The following is a 23,304-nucleotide window of genomic DNA, read 5'->3' on the forward strand; positions in this document are numbered from 1 at the left end:
TGGTCCTTGATCAAAGTCTCAAAAGACAAGTCTGGACTGTTCCATTAAAGTTCAGTGTAAGCTCAGGAACAGTATCTTCTATTTCAACCATGCACTTCACAACCTTCTGGGCTCAACAACGAGTTGAACAATTTCAGATCATAACCACTGCTCCCACTTCCTCAGACAGCAGGTATTGGTAATACAAAAACAAAATACTGCGGATGTTGGGAATCTGAAATAAAAACAGAACAAAAGAGAAAAGTAGGCATAAGTGGGTCATTTTTGGGCGATGAGTGGAGTGCCACAGGAATCAGTGCTGGGGTCTCAACCATTGATAATTTTGATCAATGACTTGGATGAAGGGACCAAATGTATGGTTGCTAAATTTGTTAATGGCATAAAGATAGGTGGGAAAGTAAGTTGTGAAGAGGATATAAGGAGTCTGCAAAGGGACATAGATAGGTTAAGTGAATGGGCAAAAAATTTGGTAGATGGAGTAGAATGTGGCAAGATGGGAATTTGTCCACTTTGGCAGGAAGAATAGAAAAGCAGCATATTTAAATTGGGAGAGATTTCAGAACTCTGGGGAACAGAGGGATCTGGGTCCAAATGAGTCACAAAAAATTGATACGCAGGTACAGCAAGTGATTAGGAAGGCAAATAGAATGTTGTTGTTTATTGCAAGGGGAATGGAATATAAAAGTAGGGAAGTTTTGCTGCAGTTGTATAGGGCATTGTTGAGGCCACATCTGGAGTACTGTGGACAGTTTTAGTCTCCTTATTGAAGAAAGGATAGAAATGCGTTTGAAGCAGTTCAGAGAAGGCTCGTTCAACTGATTCCTGGGATGGGGGTGTTATCTTACGAAGAAAGGTTGGACGGGTTGGGCCTGTATCCTTTGGAGTTTAGAAGAATGAAAAGTAATCTTCTTGAAATGTATAAGATCCTGAGGTGACTTGACAGGGTGGATGCTGAAAGGATGTTTCCCCTTATGGGAAAGACTTAGTCTAAGGGATACAGTTTAAACATAAGAGGTCTCCCATTTAAGATGGGGATGAGAAGAACATATGAGAGGGACATATTCGCAGGGCTATGGAGATAGGATCAGTGACTGGGATTAGCTAAATTGCTGTTGTAGAGAACTGGCACGGATACAATGGTTCAAATATCCTTCTTCTGTGTCATAACCATTTTATGGTTCTATTTTGCCATTTGTTTTTAATACTGCCTATGATTTTTCTCTCAGTTTTGCTTGCAAACAGTGTCCTGGTGCTTAATCTTCAATTTCTGGAGACTCCGAGGCAATCTTGGGCCGAGCTGGAGTGAAAGGACAGAGATTTCTCACGCTCAAGTGATTCTTAGGGGACGTGATGTAGCCTTCAGCTACTCACTTTAATTAACAGGACATAACATCCTGCCTCCCCACCCTATGAAAGGTTGCACTCACTTATGGGTGTGTGCTTTAAAAAAGGTAACATTTAAAAATAAAACTCATGAAATTTTATTTACTACACCCCAAAGGCTGTCTAAATACTGCGAAACACCACTGCACAACATGACTGGTGTGTCTGTGACTGGGTACTGCTAAAATTACTTTTAAGAAAAACTCACTGACATCCCAGGTGGGTAAAGCAGACTCCTTGTGCTCTGATGCTTGGGTTCCTTCTGTAAATATGGGAATAGGGCCAAGAAATTAAACGTAATGCTGCAGTACAACAAGCCTGCCTTATGTCAAGTTGTCTACGTGGAGTGAGGTCTCTCACATCCCATTAACACTGCTGGCCAGATTCAACACTGATTCCAGCCCACCCAAGAATAATTTTGGTGCATTACCTTCCAAGGACAATGTAATCAATTTTTAAAATAATAATTTAGGCTGCAAATATTAAGTAGCGTTAGCTAGGCTCTCACCTTTGCATCAAAAAAAAATCATAGGTTCCAGTCCCACTCCAGAGATTTGAAGCACACAATCCAGGCCAATACTCCCAGTGCTGTACTGAGGGAACGCTGCACCATTGAAGATGGTGAAGTTCTGGTAAGATGCTAAACCGACATTCGCTAACTCTTGGGTGTTATCGTGGCGTCTCCCAAGAATTAAAGAATAATCTCCTGACCACTGCTATGAATTACCTTGGAGTAAAAGCACAGAGACATTTAAAAATAAACTGTTTTTTTCCATTTTCTTTGAACTCTTTTGTTTATGAATTACAAAAATCTTTGAAGATGAGGGAGAAAACGCTGAGCGGGGTGGGGGGGTGGTTGCAGTGTTCTCTCTAAGCTACGTGGCTAAAACCTGAAAGTTCATGCGAAGGTTGCGCACAAGTTGGCCCCTCTGAATTGCTGCGCATGCATGGTTACACAAAAAATTTAAAGGATTCACGCACTTAAACAAATCACTGAGCACTGCAAAAAAAAAACTGCAAGGGTACATTGAAGAGTGGAGGTCAAGTGGTGAAACACCCAGGAATGCGTCCCAATTAGATTTGGTGATCCAAGTTCAGGCTCAGGTAGACTTTATAGAGAGCCTGTGGCTTGAAGAAAGGCAGAGAATCCTCATGGTCTCCAACAATCCTCCCTCATCAACCAACAACCCTAAACACAGATTAACTGGTCCCTCATTGTATTCCTGTTTTGTAGGAATGCAGAATGGACCAGGCTGCATTCACCTGTACCTCTGTTCGGTGCAAGTTCTTGTAAATAAATAAACCAAAAAATCCACGGGGGAATTCAGGTGAAACTTCTCCACCAAGCAATTGGTGAGCATGTGGAACTCGCTACCATGGGGAGTAGCTGAGGTGAATGGTACAGATGCAATTAAGGGCAAGCTAGATAAGCACATATGGGAGAAAGGAATAGAGGGTTGTGCTGATAGAATTAGGTTAGGAAGTTGGAAGGAGGCTCATAAATTAATTCTGTGGAGTACAAACGCCAGCATGGGTTTGTTGGGCCGAATAGCCTATTTCTATACCTTATATGCTATGTAAAATTGGCCTAAATTAAAATTTGTGAATAATTCAATTGGGTCAATGTAAATAAGGATCTTTACAATAGTTCTGAGATACATGATCAGGAACAGAATAAATGTGAGTCATTCATATTACTAAATTACTAACATTACTAAATTTCCACACAAAAAAGACGGAAGAGAAATGAAAAGAAAGGGAACAGGGAAAAGTGCAAGTGGGCAATGTGTGGTAATACCACACCCCTGGTGTCAAAGCTAGTGGGTTATTATTAATCCAGGGTTGTTGATTACACCACAGCAACCTCAGGTCATGGCCCATCCACTATTAAATGCAATGTCTTTGGGGTCACCCCAATACTTCCTCTCACTTGATGAATTAATCCACCTCATGTGGAACTGTACCATACAAGCCAATGCCCATTGTTAGCCGTGACGCAGTTGGTAGCACTCTCGCCTCTGAGTTCAATGCCACGCATTCATGTCCCACTCCACAGAATTGGGTGCATAATTTGCACTGCTACTCTTCAATACTGAGGGAATGCTGCACTGTTGGAGGTGCTGACTTTCAGAAGAGATGTCAAAGCAAGGGTCAGTCTGCCAGCTCAGGTGGAGGTAAAAGATCTCATGGTTCTATTCGAAGAAGAGCAGGGAAGTTTTCTCAAGTGCCTTTGCCAATAACCTAAATCAGATTATGTGGTCATAATCACATTGGCCATTAATGGGTGATTTGCTGCCACATTTCTTACTTCACAACAGTGACTACACTTCCAATGTACTGCTTTGGCTGTAAAGCATTTTGGGATGTTTTGATGTCATTAAAGACACTATAGAAATGCACGTTATTTTTTTCTATCAATCTAGGGGAGAATTATCGCAGATAACAAACAATAATTAATCTAATCTAAGACTGTGCCTGACCTGCCATAAAGTTCGGAGAGATATGCAGAGTTGCTGCTTTCTCTCTCTCTCTCACACACACAGTAAAAGGAAGTAATATTGCACAAATGCATCTGTTGCCGTGGAGCCGTGTTTAATCAGCATTATATTACTCATAACAAAGATAGCAGGGAAGTTCACCTCGAGGTAAGGTGACGTCCTTGTTTCCCCGGCGGGTCACTGCGAGGTTAGTGTGCTCGAACAATAAATGAGTACAGATGTGATGCAGGTTGGACCAGGCAAAGCTGTTCAAATGCTTTGTTTTTCTTTTATAATTATTTTTGTAACAAATTGGCACGCGGCAGTGCAAAAACACAGCACTGCGAAAACAGGCCGTCCAGAGAGTAGGATGTGTAGTTTACTTCTGTTTAACTCTTCCCCTTCATCGCCCTACCCCTCGTTATTTCTTGCTCCCTTTCAGTCCAGGCGTCAGCTGTGGCTTAGTTGGTAGTCCGATCTAGAGGCTGAAGGTCATGGGTTCAAGCCTGGCTTCACAGAGCCAAGCACACAATCCAAGCTGACGCTACTAAGTGCAGTACTGAGGGTACGCTGCAATGCCGGAGATAACGTCTTTTGTACGAGAAGTTAAGTTGAAGCCTGCTCTCTCAGGTGTATGTAAGAGGTCCCGTTGAAAGAAATGCTTCCTGATTCCTATGATCGTAAGAAATGTTAACAGAAGTAGGCCATTCAGACCCTTGAGCCTGCTCCGCCATCCGTTAGATGTTCCCATCTAACCCCAATAACCTTTCATTCCCTATCCACCTCAGAATCTATCTATCTCTGCCTTAAAAATATTCTGAGGCAGAGAGTTCCAAAGTCACATAACCCTCTGAGAGAAAAAATTTCTCCTCATCTCTGTCCTAAAAGGGCAACCCCTAATTTTAAAACAGTGCCCCCTAGCTCTGGACTCACTACAAGAGGAAACATCCTTTCGATGTCAACCTTTTCAAGGCCGTTCACAATCTTGTATAACTTCAATCAAATCACCCCTCACTCTTCTAAACTCCAGTGGAAAGAAGCCCAGTCTGTCCAACTTTTCCTCATAAGACAACCCACTCATTCCAGGTATCAATCTAGTAAATCTCCTCTGAACCGCCTCCAATGCATTTAAATAAGGAGACCAAAACTGCACATAGTATTCGAGGGGCACTCTCACTAATGCCCTGTATAACTGAAATATCCTTACTTTTATGGCCAATCTCTGTTGTAATAAAGGATAGCATTCCACTAGCCTCCTTAATTACTTGCTGTACCTGCTTACTAACTTGCTGTGACTCGTACTAGAACACCTAGATCCCTCTACATCTCAGAATTATGCAGCCGTTCTCTATTTAAGCAATACTTTGCTTTTTTGTTCTTCCTGCCACAGTGAATAACTTCACATTTTCCCACATTAAACTCCATTTTCCAGATCTTCACCCACTCAATTTATCTATATCCATCTGCAATCTCATGTCCTCTTTGCAACATACTTTACTATCTGTCTTTGTGTGATCTGCAAATTTAGCTACCATGTCTTCACTTCCCTCATCAGAGCCATTGATGTAAATCGTAAAAAGTTGAGGCCCCAGTCCCACCCCTGTGGGACTCCACTTGTCACATCCTGTCAATCAGAAAAAGACCCATTATTGCATACTTTCTGCTTTCTGCCAGCCAGCCAATCTTCTATCCTTGCTAATATGTTATCCCCTATTATTTTCCATAATAATCTTTGAGGTGACACCTTATCAAATGCCTTCTGGAAATCCAAGTACAGCACACCTACAGGCTCCCCTTTATCCACTGCGCAGTTACTCTTTCAGAAACTCCCCTAAATTGGTTAAACATGATTTTCCTTTCACAAAACCACACTGATTCTTCCTCATTGCCTTGAGCCCTTCTAAATGCCCAGCTATAACCACCTTAATGATCAATCCTAATTTTCCCATGACAGATGTCAAGCTAACTGGCCAATAGTTTCCTGTGTTCTGCCTCCCTCCCTTGTTGAGTAGAGGGGTTATATTTGCTACTTTCCAATCTGATGGAACCTTTCCATGATCTAGCGAATTTAGGAAAATTAACACCAGCACATCAACTGCCTCATTATCCATCTATTTTAAGACTCTAGGATGTAGTCCATTGGGACCCAGAGACTTGCCAGCCCACAGCTCCATCAATTTGCTCAGTATCATTTCCCTAATGATTTCAATTTCACTTCCTTTCAATTTCAAGTTCCTTTCTCCCATTCACCACCTGATTTGCAGCTATTACTGGAATGTTTTTCGTATCCTCTATAGTGAACACAGAAGCAAAATATTTGTTCATTTCTTCCACCATTTCCTTATTAACTACTATTAACTCTCCACTGTCACTTTCTAGAGGACCAACATTCACTTTACTTACTCTTTTCCTTTTTAGGTACCTGTAGAAACACTTGCTATCTGTTTTTACCTTTCTAGCTAGCTTCCTCTCATTCTCTAATTTCTTTCTCCTGATTAATCTTTCAGCCATTCTCTGCCAATCTTTATATTCTGTCCAGTCATCTGTCCTGCCACTCATCTTTGCGGAGTTGTATGCTTTTTCCTAAAGTTTGATGTTTTCCTTAACTTCTTTAGTTAACCATGGATGGTGGGTCCTCTCCTTAGAATTTTTCTTTATAGTAGGAATATACTGATTCTGAATACTCTGAAATATTCCCTTAAATGTCTGCCACTGCTTCTCTATTGAGCTATCCTCTAGCCTAGTTTCCCAGTTCACTTCAGCTAGCTCAGCTTTCATCCCCACATAGTTGCCCTTATTTAAGTTTAAGATACTAGAGCCTTAGACCCACTCTTCTCCCTTTCAAGCTGGATGTAAAATTCAAGCATAGAAAAGATCTCCTGCCGCATAAGGACGCGAGAATAAGGGAAGTAAACACGTGGCTAAAGGAGTGGTGCGGGAAAGAGGGGTTCCATTTCGTGGGGCACTGGCATCAGTATTGGAACAGGAGGGATCTGTACCGTTGGGACCGTCTCCACCTGAACCGATCTGGGACCAATGTTCTAGTGAAAAGGGTAAATAGGGTGGTCAACAGGACTTTAAACTAGAAAGTGGGTATAAAACTCCAAGAAGTATAACTAATGGGAAACAAAGCAGCAGGTTAGCGTGAGGGGGGGTCGATTCAACTTCATGGAAAATTATGAACAAACTGAAAAGAAAGGAGAGCCCAGGAGAGGCTATTAAAGTCTCCAGAACACAAAATAGGACAGAGTGTTTGGAAAGGGCTAGGAATCTAACTTCAAGCCCATCAGATAAAGGGACGACAATAAGAAAGGAGACGGGAAATACAGGACTGAAGGTGTTGTATCTGAATGCACGCAGTATACAAAATAATGTAAATGAGCTTGTGGCACAGATTGAAATTGGCAGGTATGATGTGGTGGGTATTATGGAGATCAGGAGCTAAATATCCAAGGATATACATCCTATTGAAAAGATAGGCAGGTTGTCAGAGGGGGTGGGGTTGCTTTGTTAGTAAGAAATGAAATTAAATCGATAGCAAGAAATGATGTAGGGTCAGATGATGTAGAATCTGTGTGGGTAGAGTTGAGGAGCCACAAAGGTAAAAAAACCATAATGGGAGTTATGTACAGGCCTCCGAACAGTAGTCAGGATGTGGGGCACAAGATACACCAGGAGATAGAAAAGGTGTGTAAGAAAGGCAAGGTTACAGTGATCATGGGGGATTTCAATATGCAAGTAGACTGGGAAAATCAGGTTGGTAGTGGATCCCAAGAAAAGGAATTTGTGGAATGTCTACGAGATGGCTTTTTGGAGCAGCTTGTGGTGGAGCCCACTAGGGAACAGGCAATTCTAGATTTAGTGATGTGTAATGAGGCAGATTTGATAAGGGAGCTTAAGGTGAAGGAACCCTTAGGAGGAAGTGACCATAATATGATAGAATTCACCCTGCAATTTGAGAGGAAAAAGCTGGAATCAGATGTTACGGTATTACAGTTGAATAAAGGCAACTACAGAAGCAAGAGGGAGGAGCTGGCCAGAATTGACTGGGAGATGAGCCTAGCAGGAAAGACAGTGGAACAGCAATGGCAGGAGTTTCTGGGAGTAATTTGGGAGACACAGCAAAAATTCATCCCTAGGAAGAAGAAGCATGCTAAAGGGAGGACAAGGCAACCATGGCTGACAAGGGAAGTCAGGGACAGCATAAAAGCTAAAGAGAAAGCATACAATGCGGTGAAGAGCAGTGGCAAACCAGGGGATTGGGAAGCCTACGAAGACCAACAGAGGACAACTAAAAAATAAATAAGGAGGGAGAGATTAAATATGAGGGTAAACTAACCAGTAATATAAAAGAAGATTGCAAGAGTTTTTTTAGATATATAAAGGATAAGAGAGAGGCAAAAGTGGACATAGGGCTGCAGGAAAATGACGCTGGAGAAGTAGTAGTGGGGAACAAAGAAATGGTGGAGGAACTGAATAGGTACTTTGCGTCAGTCTTCACGGTGGAAAACACGAATAACATCCCCAAAGTTCAAGAGAGTGGGGGGGGCAGAGGTGAATATGGCGGCCATTACCAAGGAGAAGGTGCTAGGAAAACTGAAAGGTCTGAAGGTGGATAAATCACCTGGACCAGATGGATTACACCCCAGAGTTCTGAAGGAGATAGCTGAAGAGATAGTGGAGGCGTTAGTGGTGATCTTTCAGGAATCACTCGAGTCAGGGAGGGCCCCAGAGGACTGGAAAATCGCTAATGTAACCGCTCCGTTTAAGAAGGGAGTGAGGCAAAAGACGAGAAATTACAAGCTGATTAGCCTGACCTTGGTCATTGGCAAGATTTTAGAGTTCATTATTAAGGATGAAATTTCAGAATACTTGGGAGTGGATTGGGAAATCTGGAGTGCAAAGGGACTTGGGAGTCTTAGTCCAGGATTCTCTTAAGGTTAACTTGCAGGTTGAGTCAGTAGTTAGGAAGGCAAATGCAATGTTGGCATTTATTTCGAGAGGACTAGAATATAAAAGCAGGGATGTGCTGCTGAGGCTTTATAAGGCTCTGGTCAGACCACATTTAGAATATTGTGAGCAATTTTGGGCCTCGTATCTCAGGAAGGATGTTCTGGCCCTGGAGAGGGTCCAGAGGAGGTTCATGAGAATGATCCCAGGAATGAAAGGCTTAACATATGAGGAACATTTGAGGATCCTGGGTCTATACTCGATCGAGTTTAGAAGGATGAGGGGGGATCTGATTGAAACTTACAGAACACTGAAAGGCCTGGATAGAGTGGATGTGGGGAAGATGTTTCCATTAATAGGAGAGACTAGGACCCGAGGGCACAGCCTCAGAGTAAAGGGAAGACCTTTTAGAACAGAGATTAGGAGAAACTTCTTTAGCCAGAGAGTGGTGAATCTATGGAATTCATTGCCACAGAAGGCTGTGGAGGCCAGGTCATTGAGTGTACTTAAGACCGAGATAGATAGGTTCTTGATTGGTAAGGGTATCAAAGGTTACGGGGAGAAGGCGGGAGAATGGGGTTGAGAAACTTATCAGCCATGATTGAATGGTGGAGCAGACCCGATGGGCCGAATGGCCTAATTTCTGCTCCCTTGTCTTATGGTCTTAATTCCAAGAGCAACACATTCCTCTCTCACCCAGCAAGCTGTAAACAGATTAACTAGTCAGTCATTTGCTGGAAATCTAAAATAAAGACAGAAAATGCAGGAAATACACAGCGGGTCGGGCAGCATCTGGAGAAAAACCAAGTTAACTTTTCAGGATGGTGACCTCTTGTCAGAACTGAAAAAAGAGATATGACAGCTGATGAAACACGAGAGAAGAAACAAAGCAATGAAGAAAAACAAGGCAAAAGAGACAGATGCAAACCTCATTGGAGAGAAAAGTAGAACTTCTTCAAGGTGTACATATCTGAATAAAGAAGTGGGAATGAATTAAGCAGTAATCCAAAAGCAAAATACTGAATTCTGGAAATCTGAAATAAAAAACAGAAATAGCTGGAAACACTCAGCAGGTCAGGCAGCAACAGTGGAGAGCAAAACAGAGTTAACGTTTCGGGTCGATGATCTGTTCCATCTCTAACTTTTTCTAGTGGTGATGAACACATTTAGTTTACTGTTTGTAGGACATTACCATGTGCAACCTGGCTGCCATATTTACCTGCATAGCAAGACTGGCTGCAATTCAAAGTAATCTATGGGCAGGATTTCCCCACCCCCACCCCACTGGGGGCGAAGTTGAAGTGCGGGCGAGCCTTCCTATCGGGCCGCCATTTTACGTGGGCGGGCCAATTAAGGCCCACCCAGCGTGACGTCCACACAGAAGCGCTATGCGCTCCCTGTGCGGGGTGGGGGGGGGAATCCCAAAACCTGAGAGTGCGCTCTTTCGCGCATGTTATTAAAAATAGAAAAAAAAAATTCCCTGACATGTCCCCTCATGTGACACTGTCACATGAGTTGGGACATGTCCATAATTTTAAAAAAAACTTCAATTAAATTTTTTTAAAGCCTACATGAAGCCTCATCCCGCCCGTGGATGAGGTTTCATGCTTTTTCTAACTCCTGCCAGGGCTCCTGGCCTGCCCGGCCAACTTTAAGGTCCATTAATTAGTTTAATGACTCTCTTAATGGCCTCGTTTGGCAATTGACAGCAGGCCCCACCCCCCCTCCCCCGATCGCCAACAGGAAAATCCTGCCCTATATCTATGAGGCACTTTGGAAGGCCTGAGGATATATGAGTTGCTTTGGAAATGCAAGTTCTTTCTTCTCTTGTTTGCAGACTCTCAACCCTTCTTCCCCCCTTACTACAACCTTCATTACCTGGCCAAAATGGCTGTTCTTCCCATGTGAGCCTGGTGGGCCTGGCTCAGCAGGCCATTCGAGCAAGGAGAGCCTCACAGCTAAACCTAATACAGTACTCGCTTGCTGGGCAGTGACCAACAAACTCGCTGTGACTGTTCCCCTTCCTTACCTGGGAGAGCCAAGGCTGCTAACCTTTAACCTTTCTCATGCCGTTACATTTGTGGGCTGTTCTTGTGTGGAGTCTGCCTTCACATCTCCCAACGTTCTTTGCTTATCATAGAATTTTTCAACAAAGAAAGAGGCCATTTGACCATTGTGCCTGTTCTGGCTCAGTGATAGAACTATTCAATTAATCCCACTCCACCTACTCTTTCCCCATAGCTCTGCAATTTTACTCCCCTTCATGTATATATTCAATTCCCTTTTGGAAGTTACTATTGGATCTGCTTTCACTGCACTTTCAGATCATACTTATTTCCCTTCTGGTTCTTTTGCCAACCACATTAAACTTGTGACCTCTGGTTATCAACCCTTCTGGCACTGGAAATAGTTGGTGGTGAAAAAGGCATATGGGACACTTGCCTTTATCAATCGAGGCATAGGGAGGTCATGTTGGAGTTGTATAGAACCTTGGTGAGGCCACAGCTGGAGTACTGTGTGCAGTTCTGGTTGCCACATTATAGGACGGATGTGATTGCACTGGAGGGGATGCAGAGGACATTCACCAGGATGTTGCCTGGGATGAAACATTTAAGTCATGAAGAGAGGTTGGATAAACTTGGGTTATTTTCTTTGGAGCAGGGAAGACTGAGGGGTGACCTGATCGAGATATACAAGATTATGAGGGGCATGGACAGGGTGGATAGGGAGCAGCTGTTCCCCTTAGTTGAAGGGTCAGTCACGAGGGGGCATAAGTTCAAGGTGAGGGGCAGGAGGTTTAGGGGAGATGTGAGGAAAAACCTTTTTACCCAGAGGGTGGTGATGATCTGGAATGCACTGCCTGGGAGGGTGGTGGAGGCGGGTTGCCTCACATTCTTTAAAAAGTACCTGGATGAGCACTTGGCACGTCATAACATGGGCCGAGTGCTGGTAAATGGGATTAGGTAGGTAGGTCAGGTGTTTCTCACGTGATGGTGCAGACTCGATGGGCCGAAGGGCCTCTTCTGCGCTGTGTGATTCTGTGATTCATTTGCTCTATCATGATTTGTAGGTTATTGGCGCTCTTTTTATTTCCAATGTGAGGAGATTAGATCTGAACTTTTGCCCTCCTTTAGCCAGTGTCAGATGTGTATTACTGTGTCAACCTAATGGCACACCCATTGCAAGGGTGTGTTTCACACTTAGATTGATGTGCTCACTCTGTGCAAGTTGAAGGCGGACCTGGGAAAATAATTATCTAACCATGACTTCCTGATTTAGACAGGCTTGTCTCTCACACTTTATTAAGAACAGCAAAAATTTAATGTCTTAAAGCATCCTAAGACACTTTGCAGGAGCGTTATCAGATTCAAGTTTGACACAGCTTCATAAAGAGATACTATTAGGACAAGTGACTAAAAGCTTGGTCAAAGAGGTAGGTTTTAAGCGGGGTCTTAAAAGAGGAGAGAAGTAGAGAGGCAGACGTAAAAGGAGGCAGTCGCAGAGTGTGGGCCTCAGGAGCTGAAGGCCAAAAATATCAGTCAGTCGAGAATAACCACTCAGAATACCCGTGACAGCTTCATACACCATTTTTCCCAGTGTCAGTGAATCTCTTACCCGTTATAAAATAAAAGCAAAAAAAGGAAAAAAAACTGCGGATGCTGGAAATCCACAGCAAATCTCTTACCCATTGTTCTCTTAGTGAGACTTCTCCCAGTGTTAGTGAATCTTCACACCCCCTTTTCCCCCTATGCATCACCTCTGAGGCACAATATCCAGTATTATGTAGGCAAATCAGGTGTCACTTTGCTGACAGCAATACGACAAATGTCAGTCTGTTTCAGCTGCTGTTGGCTGAGAGATGAATGTTGGTCTTCAAATACACCTGACTTCACTTTGACATCTAATTCAGAAGAAAGAAATTACATTAATATATCACCTATCATGACCACAGGACACCCCCAAGCCAAATACTTTTTAAGTGTAGCCGCTTTTGGAATGTAGGAACTGTGGCAGTCAACTTACACGCAGCGGGCTCCCACAAACAACAATGAGATAATGACCTGATCGTCTGATGCTTTAGTGATGATGGCCGAGGGGTAAATATCAGACATGACACTGAGAAATACTCAAGATATAAAAACAAAAAAACTGCGGATGCTGGAAATCCAAAACAAAAACAGAATTACCTGGAAAAACTCAGCAGGTCCGGCAGCATCGGCGGAGAAGAAAAGAGTTGAAGTTTCGAGTCCTCATGACCCTTCGACAGTTCTGTCGAAGGGTCATGAGGACTCGAAACTTCAACTCTTTTCTTCTCCGCCGATGCTGCCGGACCTGCTGAGTTTTTCCAGGTAATTCTGTTTTTGTTTACTGAGAAATACTCCCCTGCTCTTCTTCAAAATAATGCCATGGAATCTTTTATGTCCGCCTGAGAGAGAAGGCAGTATAAGACCTCGTCTGAAAGGCAGCATCTTAAACAGAATAGCACTGCCTCAGTACTGCACTAGAGTGTCAGCTGGGATTTTGTGTCCATTCTCTGGAGCAGAACTGAACCCTACAACCTTCAGACTCAGTGGCGACAGTGTTACTCACTGAGCCAGTGTTGAGTAGGATTGTCGGAGTCAGCATCTGGCCATGGAGTCACTCTCATTCACCTATTGCTGTCCTCAGTGCTGCTTCTCCAGCTTTTCCTGTAAGTTACATGTATGAACTTTTGTCCCTGTTCCACTTGCCTCAGGCTGCCTGATGCTGTTACGCCACATAATACAGGAAACTGGTAAAGCTCCCAGGGTCCTGACCCAGTCCAGTGACCCCTGCTGGAATGCTCACACTCTTGAATGTTTCATGCCAAGGTGTTGGGGCTCTCTGCTGTGATGAGCAGCACAGTCAAATGACGTGTCAACACTCACTCGACCGGGGCTCTGAATTTTGAGGGGCTGTTGGGGATTTCTCATCCCTGTGCAACTGTCCCCCAATAGGAGAGAAGGGGCTAAGAAACAAAGCAAAACATTGTAAGAACTGGTGCAGGAATCCAGATTAACCTTGATAATTTTGTTACAATCCAATTGATCTAAGCAGTTTCAGGCCAGTTTTCCTTCTGTGAGTGAAGTGATGCACAATATGTACTTTTCAGTTTCTAAGCCTCAGCCTCAGTCTGAACTCTTTCGTTGTCCTGTCCTTGACCGTGAAAGGCAGGTCACAAGGCATTGCTTCACGTTCTGTATTCAATGTGGGCTGATGTTGCTTTTGCACACATATACAGGGTGTACATGCTCTGTGTGTCTTTGTGAGAGCGCATACATAGTGTGGGCAATGTGCACTTGTGCGTGTGTGTGTAACGCGTGCAGAGATTGTGTGTGTCTGAATGTGCGGCAGTGAAATTTCCTCCAAATTTGGAGAAATGAAATGAAATTTCCTTCCTATTGGGAAGAACGAAGCCATTGTCTTCAGTCCCTGTCACAAACATTAAAGGCGAATATAGGCATTAGTTATGTGTGTGTGTGTGCACTCACACATGCATGTTTGTGTGTGTGTGTGTAAGTAACACATCCACTATATGTGCAGCGTGTGGCGCATGTGCAGTGCCTGTGCAGTGTGCATGTGTAACAAAACTGCAGTATGCATGTGCAGTGCGGGTGCAGTGTGTGTGTGTGTGCGTGTGTGGCATACTCCAGCCATCAATCACAATTCACTCATCATAATAATTGGTGTGTTTCACTTGCACGCTATTTGCAAACATGGACTTGCTTTGCCAGTGGTAGAGATTGATGAGCATTAATTGTAACCTGTGCAACTTTAATTTTTTTTGAAGTATGAAGAATACCTCACATACTTGGTGTATTGCTGGCCTTGTGCCAGTAACCTCAGTTTGAACTCTGTGGAGCAGCAAGACACGTGCGGGCACTCTATCTCATGAACTTTAAACCTCTACTTAGAGACACAAAGAAAGCCAGCCGTATTGTTAAACTGGAAGGAAGTGCTTTACACCTAATCTGTTTGTTACATGCAAGGGAAAAATTCAAGGGATCAGCAGAGATTAGAAGGGATATGGACTTGGGGACTGGGTGGAGCAGTCAGTCAGCACACTGCCCATTAATCTCTGAAACCTGGGTTCAAATCCAGTACAGGCTGATTAGACAAGTCTTTTCATTCTGCTAGCCCAAGAGAGTTGGCAGCAGTCCCTCCAGTACTCATTTATTGAGCCTGATGAGTCTGAACTGCGATACTCAGTCCAAGACTGGTGGGTATGGGAAACAGGAAATTCACACCAGCACAGTAAGAATTTTAGGCAGAATTTCCGACATTACAACAGTGACTACGTTTCAGAAGTACTACATTGACTGTAAAGTGCTTTGAAGTTCCTGTAAGGTGCTATAGAAATGCAAGCCTTTCTCTTTTTCAGAGAGAAGAGTAGGAGGAAGATTGTGGTAGATCTTCTACATCAACTCCAATTTCCCGCTCTATTCCCATATCCCTTGATTTCCTTGGCATTTAAGAATCTATGGATCTTGGCCTTGAATATGTTAATTGCCTGTGTATCCATAGCTCTCTGGGGCAGAGTATTTCAGAGATTCACAACTCTCTGGGTGAAGTAATTGATTCTCATCTCGGTTCTAAATGGCTGATTTCTTTTCCTGAGGCTGACCCCTGGGTCTAGACTCACCAACCAGTGGAAACAGCCTTTCAGCATCTACCCTGTAGGTGTGGGAGCCTTTAACTTTATCTCACCATTGCCTTTGGAGGGCATTAACACCAACATTGCTGGGTTTCTCGTATTAACAAGCATTAACATTCATTAAACCAAATTGCTAAATGCCCCAGAACCTCTCTTAGATGGTGCAATGGAGGGGATTCCCACTAGTTGGGACAAGGGGAGGCGGTGACGTCGTGGTAATGTCACTGACTGGTAATCCGGAGACCCAGGCTAATGTTCTGGAATTAAAAGCTAGCCTAACGGTGACCATGAAACCACTGTTGATTGTCATTAAAAAAAAAACCATCTGGTTCACTAATGCCCTTTAGGGAAGGAAATCTGCCGTCCTTACCTGGTCTGGCTCCAGCCCCACAGCAATTGTGTCATAAATTGTGTCTGACATGGCGTAACAATCCACTCAGTTGTACCAAATTGCTACAAAGTCTAAAAGGAATGGAACCGGACAAAAAACCCAACATCAACCTCACAGACTCACAGAATTGTTACGGCGTAGAAGGAGGCCATTCAGCCCATCGTGTCTGCACCGACTCTCTAAGCATTTCAGTTAGTGCCAATCTCCTGCCTTTTCCCTGTAACCCTGCTCATTGTTTCTATTTAAGTGATCATTCAATGCCCTATTGAATGCCTCAATTGAACCTGCCTCCACCACACTTCAGGCGGTGCATTCCAAATCCTAACTACTCACTGTGTGAAAAAAAAATGTTCTCTTTTGCTTGTTTTGCAAAACACTTTAAAACTGTGCCCTCTGGTTCTCGATCCTTTTAGGAGCGGGAACAGTTTCTCCCTATCTACTCTGTCCAGGCCCCTCATTATTTTGAAAACTTCTATCAAGTCTCCTCTCAGCCTTCTCCTCTCCAAGGAAAACAGTCCCAACTTCATAACTGAAGTGTCTCATCCCTGGAACCATTCTCGTAACCTCTTCTGCACTGTCTCCAATGCTTTCACATCCTTGCTATTGTGTGGCGTCCAGAACTGTACACACTACTCCAGCTGAGGTCTAACCAGTGTCCTATACAAATTCATCATTACCTCCCTACTCTTGTACTCTATGCCCATGTTAATAAAGCCACAAATACTTTATGTTTTAGAAACAGCTCTCTCTACCTGATCCTGCCACCTTTAATGATTTATGTACAAATACACCCAGGTCTCTCTGCTCCTGCATACCCTTTAGAATAGTATCCTTTATTTTATACTGGCTCTAGGCACCGGAAATGTCAAAGTCAAACTCAGCCCTGTTGACCCTGCAAAGTCCTCCTTACTAACATCTGGGGGCTTGCCCCGAAATTAGGAGAACTGTCTCACAGACTAGTCAAGCAACAGCCTAACACAATCATATTCACGGAATCATACCTGACCAATAATGTTCCAGACACCACCATCACCATCCCTGGGTATGGTCTGCCCATTGACAGGACAGACCCAGAAAAGTTAACGGCACAGTGGTATACAGTCCGGAGGTAGTCCTCAGCATTGACTCTCATGGCATCAGGTCAAACATATGCAAGGGAACTTGCTGCTAGTTACCACCTCCCAACTTCCCTCAGCTAATGAATCAGTACTTCCCCCATGTTGAACATGCTTGGAGGGCACAGAACGTGCTCTGGGTGGGGGACTTCAATGTCCATCACCAAGAGTAGCTTGATAGCAACACTAGTAACCGAGCTGGCCAAGTCCTAATAACATAGCTGCAAGACTAGTGTGCGGCAGGTGGCGAAGGAACCAACAAGAGGGAAAAACATACTTTACTCTATCCTCACCAATCTACCAGTCGCAGATGCATCTGTCCATGACAGCATTGGCAGGAGTGACCACCCCATGCATCGTCCTTGTTGAGACAGTCCCAGCTTAACATAGAGGCCACCCTCCATTGTGTTGTGTGGCATTACCACTGTGCTAAATGTGATAAATTTCAAACAGATCTAGCAACTCAAAACTGGGCATCCATGAGGCACTGTGGGCCATCAGCAGCAGCAGCAGAATTGTACTCAAACACAATCTGTAACCTCAAGGCCCGGCACATCCACCACTCTACCATTACCATCAAACCACGGAATCAACCCTGGTTTAATGAAGAGTGCAGAAGAACATGCCAAAAGCAGCACCAGGCACACCTAAAGATGAGCTGTCAACCTGGTGAAGCTACAACACAGGACTACTTGCATGTCAAACAGCGGAAGCTCTGTCTTCCTGCTGCATTAGGTCATGAATGGTTGTTGACAATTAAATAACTAATTGGAGGAGGAAGCTCCCCAAATATCCCCATCCTTAATGATGAGGGAACCCAACAGATCAGTGCAAAAGACAAGAATGGACTAAAGCCAGCACTCAATCAGCAGAGTCACAAGACTGCTTGGATCTGACCTGAGATGAAAAAAAAGAGTATTCCGATGAAGAGATCTATTTCTCTCTCCCTCATTTAACTTCCTCCTAAATGCTCAAAGAGATCTTGGTGACAGCTTTACTGAGTTATAAGGTTTCAGTAGTGGAGAAGTAGATTAATATCACCTTCAAAGTACCAAAAAATGGTTCACTAACTTTGTGCAGGGGTGCATTCCAATTACTGGAAACGGGCACTCTCGTTGTCAATCATTAAAAAAAAATTCTGGAGGCATGCTCGGAACAAGCTCGCGTAAGCTCCATGGAGTGAAATCTTTTGGCTTCTTGGCGATGCAAACAACCTCTTATGAAGCAATATTGGGCATATTTTAAACCTCAAAATGTTACAACATGGGTAAGTTTAGTCACTGTTTGTTGGAATATTTATAACTTTTAATGTCTTTGTTATGTTACAAGCCATATCTCTGTTATTAAGCTTCTCAAAGAAGTGAAAGCCCAAATTGGCACTCAGAGAGTAGTGAGAGTGCTGATAAAGGAAGTGCTTGAGCCGAATTAAGCATTTAGGAGGAAGTTAAATGAGGGAGAGAGAAATAGAAGTACGTCCTGATAAGACGAGATGAAGAGGGGTGGGAGGAGGCGAATGTGAAGCATAAACACCTGTACGGACCACTTGGATCGAATGGTCTGTTTCTGTGCTGTGCATGTTAAGCAATTCAATATGCTTGGAAGATATTTGGAGTAGTATAACTTTTTTTGATTCCCTTATTTTTATTGGCAGCCTTTGCTGTCGCATTTGGCTTGAATGATAGTCTGTAAAATCTTGCATGTTTTGTTTCCCAAAGAATTTCCCTCTTTGCTGGGGGAGGGGGGTCTTCCTGACTGTTTAGTATTGTGTTCCCCCCTTCCACAGTTTGGGGAGAGATGTCACAGTGCGTAAGGCTGTTCCTACAGCGCCAAACCCCCTCGGCAGTCATTCTAATCCTCTGCTCCATTTTGCTCACACAGCTTCTGGATCTCTTCATCCAGTGGGATTGGTCAACATACCTAGCAGATTATGGGCAGCCCAACTGCAAATACCTGAGGGTGAATCCAACAACAGCCCTCGCCTTGCTGGATAAGTAAGTGTGCCACTTTGGGACTTCCAGTTCAGGTAGTGGCTTGTATGTGGAACAATGTAAATATCTTCTGTGAATGGAGGCTGTTGTCCATTGTGGGTGGGTCAGTGGTTTAAATGCCAGGGTACAAATTGTTTCGGACTCAGCTTTTCTGAGTCAACAGGGCAGCATCGGCAAAGCAGGCATGTTGAACTGTAGATGGCCAAAGCAATCAATACAAACCAGAACACCATCATCCAGGACAAAGCAGCCCACTTGATTCACAACCCATCCACAAACACTCATTCACTTCACCACCGACGCACAGTGGCAGCAGGGTGTACCACCTACAAGATGCACTGCAGGAACTCACCAAGGCTCCTTAGCACCTTTTTAACATACGAACAAGGAGCGGGAGTAGCCCATCAAGTCTGCTCCACCATTTAGTAAGATCACAGCTGATCTGATAGTAACCTCAACTCTGCAGCCTGCCTACCCCGACTAACCTATGACCCCCTTGCTTATCAAGAGTCTATCCACCTCTCCCTTAAAAATATTCAAAGACTCTGCTTTACAGCCTTTTCAGGAAGAGAGTTCCAAAGACTCACAATCCTCTGACTCACGACTGCTACCATCTAGAAGAACAAGGGCAACAGATGCATAGGAACGCCACCACCTGGAAGCTCCCCTCCAAGCCACACACCACCCTGGCTTGAGAATATATTGCCGTACCTTCACTGTCACTGGGACAAAATCCTGGAACTCCCTCCCTAACAGCACAGTGGGTGTATCTACACCCACATAGACTGCAGCAGTTCAAGAAGGCAGTTCACCACCACCTTCTCAAGGGCAATTAGGGATGGGCAATAAATGCTGGCATAGCCAGTGATGCCCACATCCCATGAACAAATAAAAAGGAATAACAACAGCTTGTTTTTGTATGATGCCTAACATAGTAAAAATATCTCTAGGTCCTTTAGGGGAAAATGACCAGACAATAACTTGACACCAAACCACATAAGGAGCTATTAGGAAATAGAAGGTTTTAAGGAGTGACTTAAAAGGAGGAAAGAGGCAGAGAAGTTTAGAGAGGGAATTCCAGCATTTAGGGATTAGGCAGCTGAAGTTACAACCACCGATGAAAATCAGAGATACTTTAAGAGGCCAGAATTGGAGTAGGGTGGAAATCTTGGAGGATTGTATCGATGGAGGATGTTTCATAGGTTGGGAGGGATTTCATGAGAATTTTAAAATCAACACTTTGCCCTAAGCAGGTCATGCTGAATCTGTTTAGATTACACCTGTCATCACACCCTCTTCTCTCCCTTTGCCTTCATCCCACTCTGTCTCAGCCCCTCCCCCAAATCTCCCTCTCTCCTGCCTCATACATTCACCCTTTCACTTTCTCTCCTGCCCACACACGCTAACTCCGCTGTCCACACTAACTTTCTCTCTCTCTCTCTCTTTACTGTCCCACACTCACTCTCTCTCTCTTCCACCAACACCACCCCCACATCCATACTCCCCCAACACACTCTCTCATGGTCACTATCCATCTCTAGCCACTTAACTGGATATTAAATGAGGACAGGATTAACTGCTCTGCCTTAGCTGAATAACCTCCCGTTACTCACTTTGTATGTTCAGTGACCTTTTGGGCTAAGGGAAAGATATACTGCCATTGGAGGCAGTCCAGAGAAGGTTCACTAGGTTGATCCTGGGTATGGAGGGATTTTCTTATGAGGAGAGGTTGAGTAGGTTGGGTCTCATTGGAATTTAGAAGAATGAGAGGTGACCTTATTGAAACAAAAAAGATTCTTAGGGGAGTTGACAGGGAGATGCTGAGAGAGAGTCTTGAACCAGAGAGCTTGTGGGAGAGTCTAGAACCAGAGGGCATAATCTCAGAGTAAGGGGCGCCCATTTAAAACATAGCCAAGGAGGAATTTCTTCTCTCAGAGGGTAGTCAATCTGGGGAATTCTTTACCGCAGAGGGCTGTAGAGGCTGAGTCATTAGGTATATTCAAGGCTGAGATAGACTGATTTTAAATCAGTAAGGGAATCAAGGGTTATGGGGAATTGGCCTACTCCTGCTCCTACATTATGGTCATACTGTCTCCTAAGAGACAAGGGGAAGCCCCTATGTGTGTCAAAACTTTCAGCAGAGATGTGAGGTGCAGAGTAAGTTTGATGGGGGAAAAAGTTTCAAAATAGAGGAGAAAGCAGCTTGAGCTGTAATTAAGCTGCATTCTCAAGAAAATTTAAAAGTTTGACGGTTTTTCCTTTTATATTACTGCTGCATTGTAGGATCTCTCGGGCGTAAGTATCAACTCTCTGGAGCAACTTGTAGCCAACCTTTCACTGAAAACAGGCACAACTGTCAGAGAATTTCAGAAATGGCTGAGTGAAATTTTCAACCTGCATCATTCCAGCTATGGAAAAACCACCAACCTTACAATTATACCTCGTGTTTCTCCATAGTTGGATTGTGTCTAACACTTTAACCCTTGGTACAAGTGCTGGCCCTAAGACAGCAATTTGAGCTGATGAGCGTTAATGTTATTTTTCCGAATAACATGTTTGTAGCAGCCAAGGGCTTTTGATGAGAACGCCCTCCCAGCTCCTCATAGGTATTGTTATATCGAGAAGTGTGAGTCTTGTGCTGGTCAAATAAGGTACGTCAAAATAAAAGCAAACTACTGCGGATGCTGGAGCTCTGAAATAAAAACAGAGGGTGCTGGAAAAGCCCAGCAGGTCTGGAAGCATCTGCGGAGAGAGAAACAGAGTTAACGTTTTGAGTCCAATATGGCTTTTCTTCGGAATTTGAGTTCTGAAGAAATCATATTGGGCTTGAAACGTGAACTCTGTTTCCTCTCTCCACAGATGCTGCCAGACTTGCTGAGCTTTTCCAGCACCCTCTGTTTTTATTTAAGGTACATCAAGCTTGGAAGTCAGGGTAACTTGCGTTTCATGCAGCGATTGTCAGCATCAAGCACTCCCAAATCAGGCTCAATACAGTTAAATACAGGGTGAAAATCCAACCACAATTTCCCATCAGGTATAGAATATCTGATCCCTAGAACATGCTATTCAGCCCATTTTGTTTTTCCATGTGAACCTTGCATTTCAATCCCACTCTCCTGCGCATTCCTCAAATCTTTCAATGTTCTTTTATTTCCAGCAACTATCTTCTTCCCTTTATAACTTTTCAAGAGCACCTTTTCATCAGCTGTTGGTGAAGGGCATCCTTTGTGTAAAGAGTTTATTTTAAAGTTCATGTATTCCCGGATTCAATACAGGGTAAAGCTCCCTCTACGTTGTTCCATGAAACACTCCCAGGACAGGTACACCACGGGGCGAGTTACAGAGCAAAGCTCTCTCTACACTGTCCCATCAAACACTCCCAGGACAGGTACAGCATGGGGTTAGATACAGAGTAAAGCTCCCTCTACACTATCCCCATCAAACACTCCCAGGACAGGTACAGCACAGGGTTAGATACAGAGTAAAGCTCCCTCTACACTGTCCCATCAAACACTCCCAGGACAAGCACAGCACAAGGTTAGATACAGAGTAAAGCTCCCTCTACACTGTCCCATCAAACACTCCTAGGACAGGTACAGCACAGGGTTAGATACAGAGTAAAGCTTCCTCTACACTGTCCCATCAAACACTCCCAAGACAGGTAGAGCACAAGATTAGATACAGAGTAAAACTCCCTCTACACTGTCCCATTAAACACTCCCAAGACAGGTACAGCACGGGGTTAGATACAGAGTAAAGCTCCCTCTATACTGTCCCATCAAACACTCCCAGGACTGGTACAGCACAGGGTTGGATACAGAGTAAAGCTCCCCCTATGCTGTCGCATCAGGCACTCCCAGGGTAGATATAGCACAGGGTTAGATACAGAGTAAAGCTCCCTCTACCCTGTCCCCATCGAACACCCCCAGAGCAGGTACAGCACGGGTTAGACACAGTGTTAAGTTGCTTTTACACTGTCCCATCAATAATTTGTTGTTGCTAAGGCTAGCACTTGTTGCCCTGAGAAGGTGATGATAGAACTGTGAGAGCAGTTAAAAGTCAACAACATTGATGTGGAATAAGCCCAGACTGAGTAATAACTGTAGGATTCCTTTCCTTCAGGGCATTAGCGAACTAGTTAAGTTTTTACAACAATCTAACAGCTTTGTGATGATCATTACAATGACTTTTAATTTTTTGCTTGATTCAAACTGAATTCAAATTCTCCAGCTACCATGGTGGGTTTCGAATTTGCATCCTCTGGATTAATGAACCAGTGAAATTTATCACTACACCTTAGTTATGTTAATTGGAAAAATTCACAATG

The 23,304-nt window shown here is 43.8% G+C and overlaps 1 protein-coding gene across 2 annotated transcripts in view; it reads left to right on the forward strand.

The window, feature by feature from the left end:
• Window positions 1-23,304, forward strand: part of LOC121277089 (exocyst complex component 6B) — a 632,802-nt gene that overhangs the window by 603,307 nt on the left and 6,191 nt on the right. The window contains exon 21 of one of the 2 annotated variants that reach the window (XM_041186104.1): window positions 18,868-18,980. The exons of the other annotated variant lie outside the window; for it this stretch is intronic. Within the exon in view, the coding sequence (XP_041042038.1) occupies window positions 18,868-18,980 (113 nt within the window). The remainder of the gene's footprint in view (window positions 1-18,867; window positions 18,981-23,304) is intronic. 2 annotated transcript variants of the gene reach the window in all.

Source organism: Carcharodon carcharias, chromosome 1, assembly GCF_017639515.1.
Source record: "Carcharodon carcharias isolate sCarCar2 chromosome 1, sCarCar2.pri, whole genome shotgun sequence".
NCBI classification, from domain to species: domain Eukaryota; kingdom Metazoa; phylum Chordata; class Chondrichthyes; order Lamniformes; family Lamnidae; genus Carcharodon; species Carcharodon carcharias.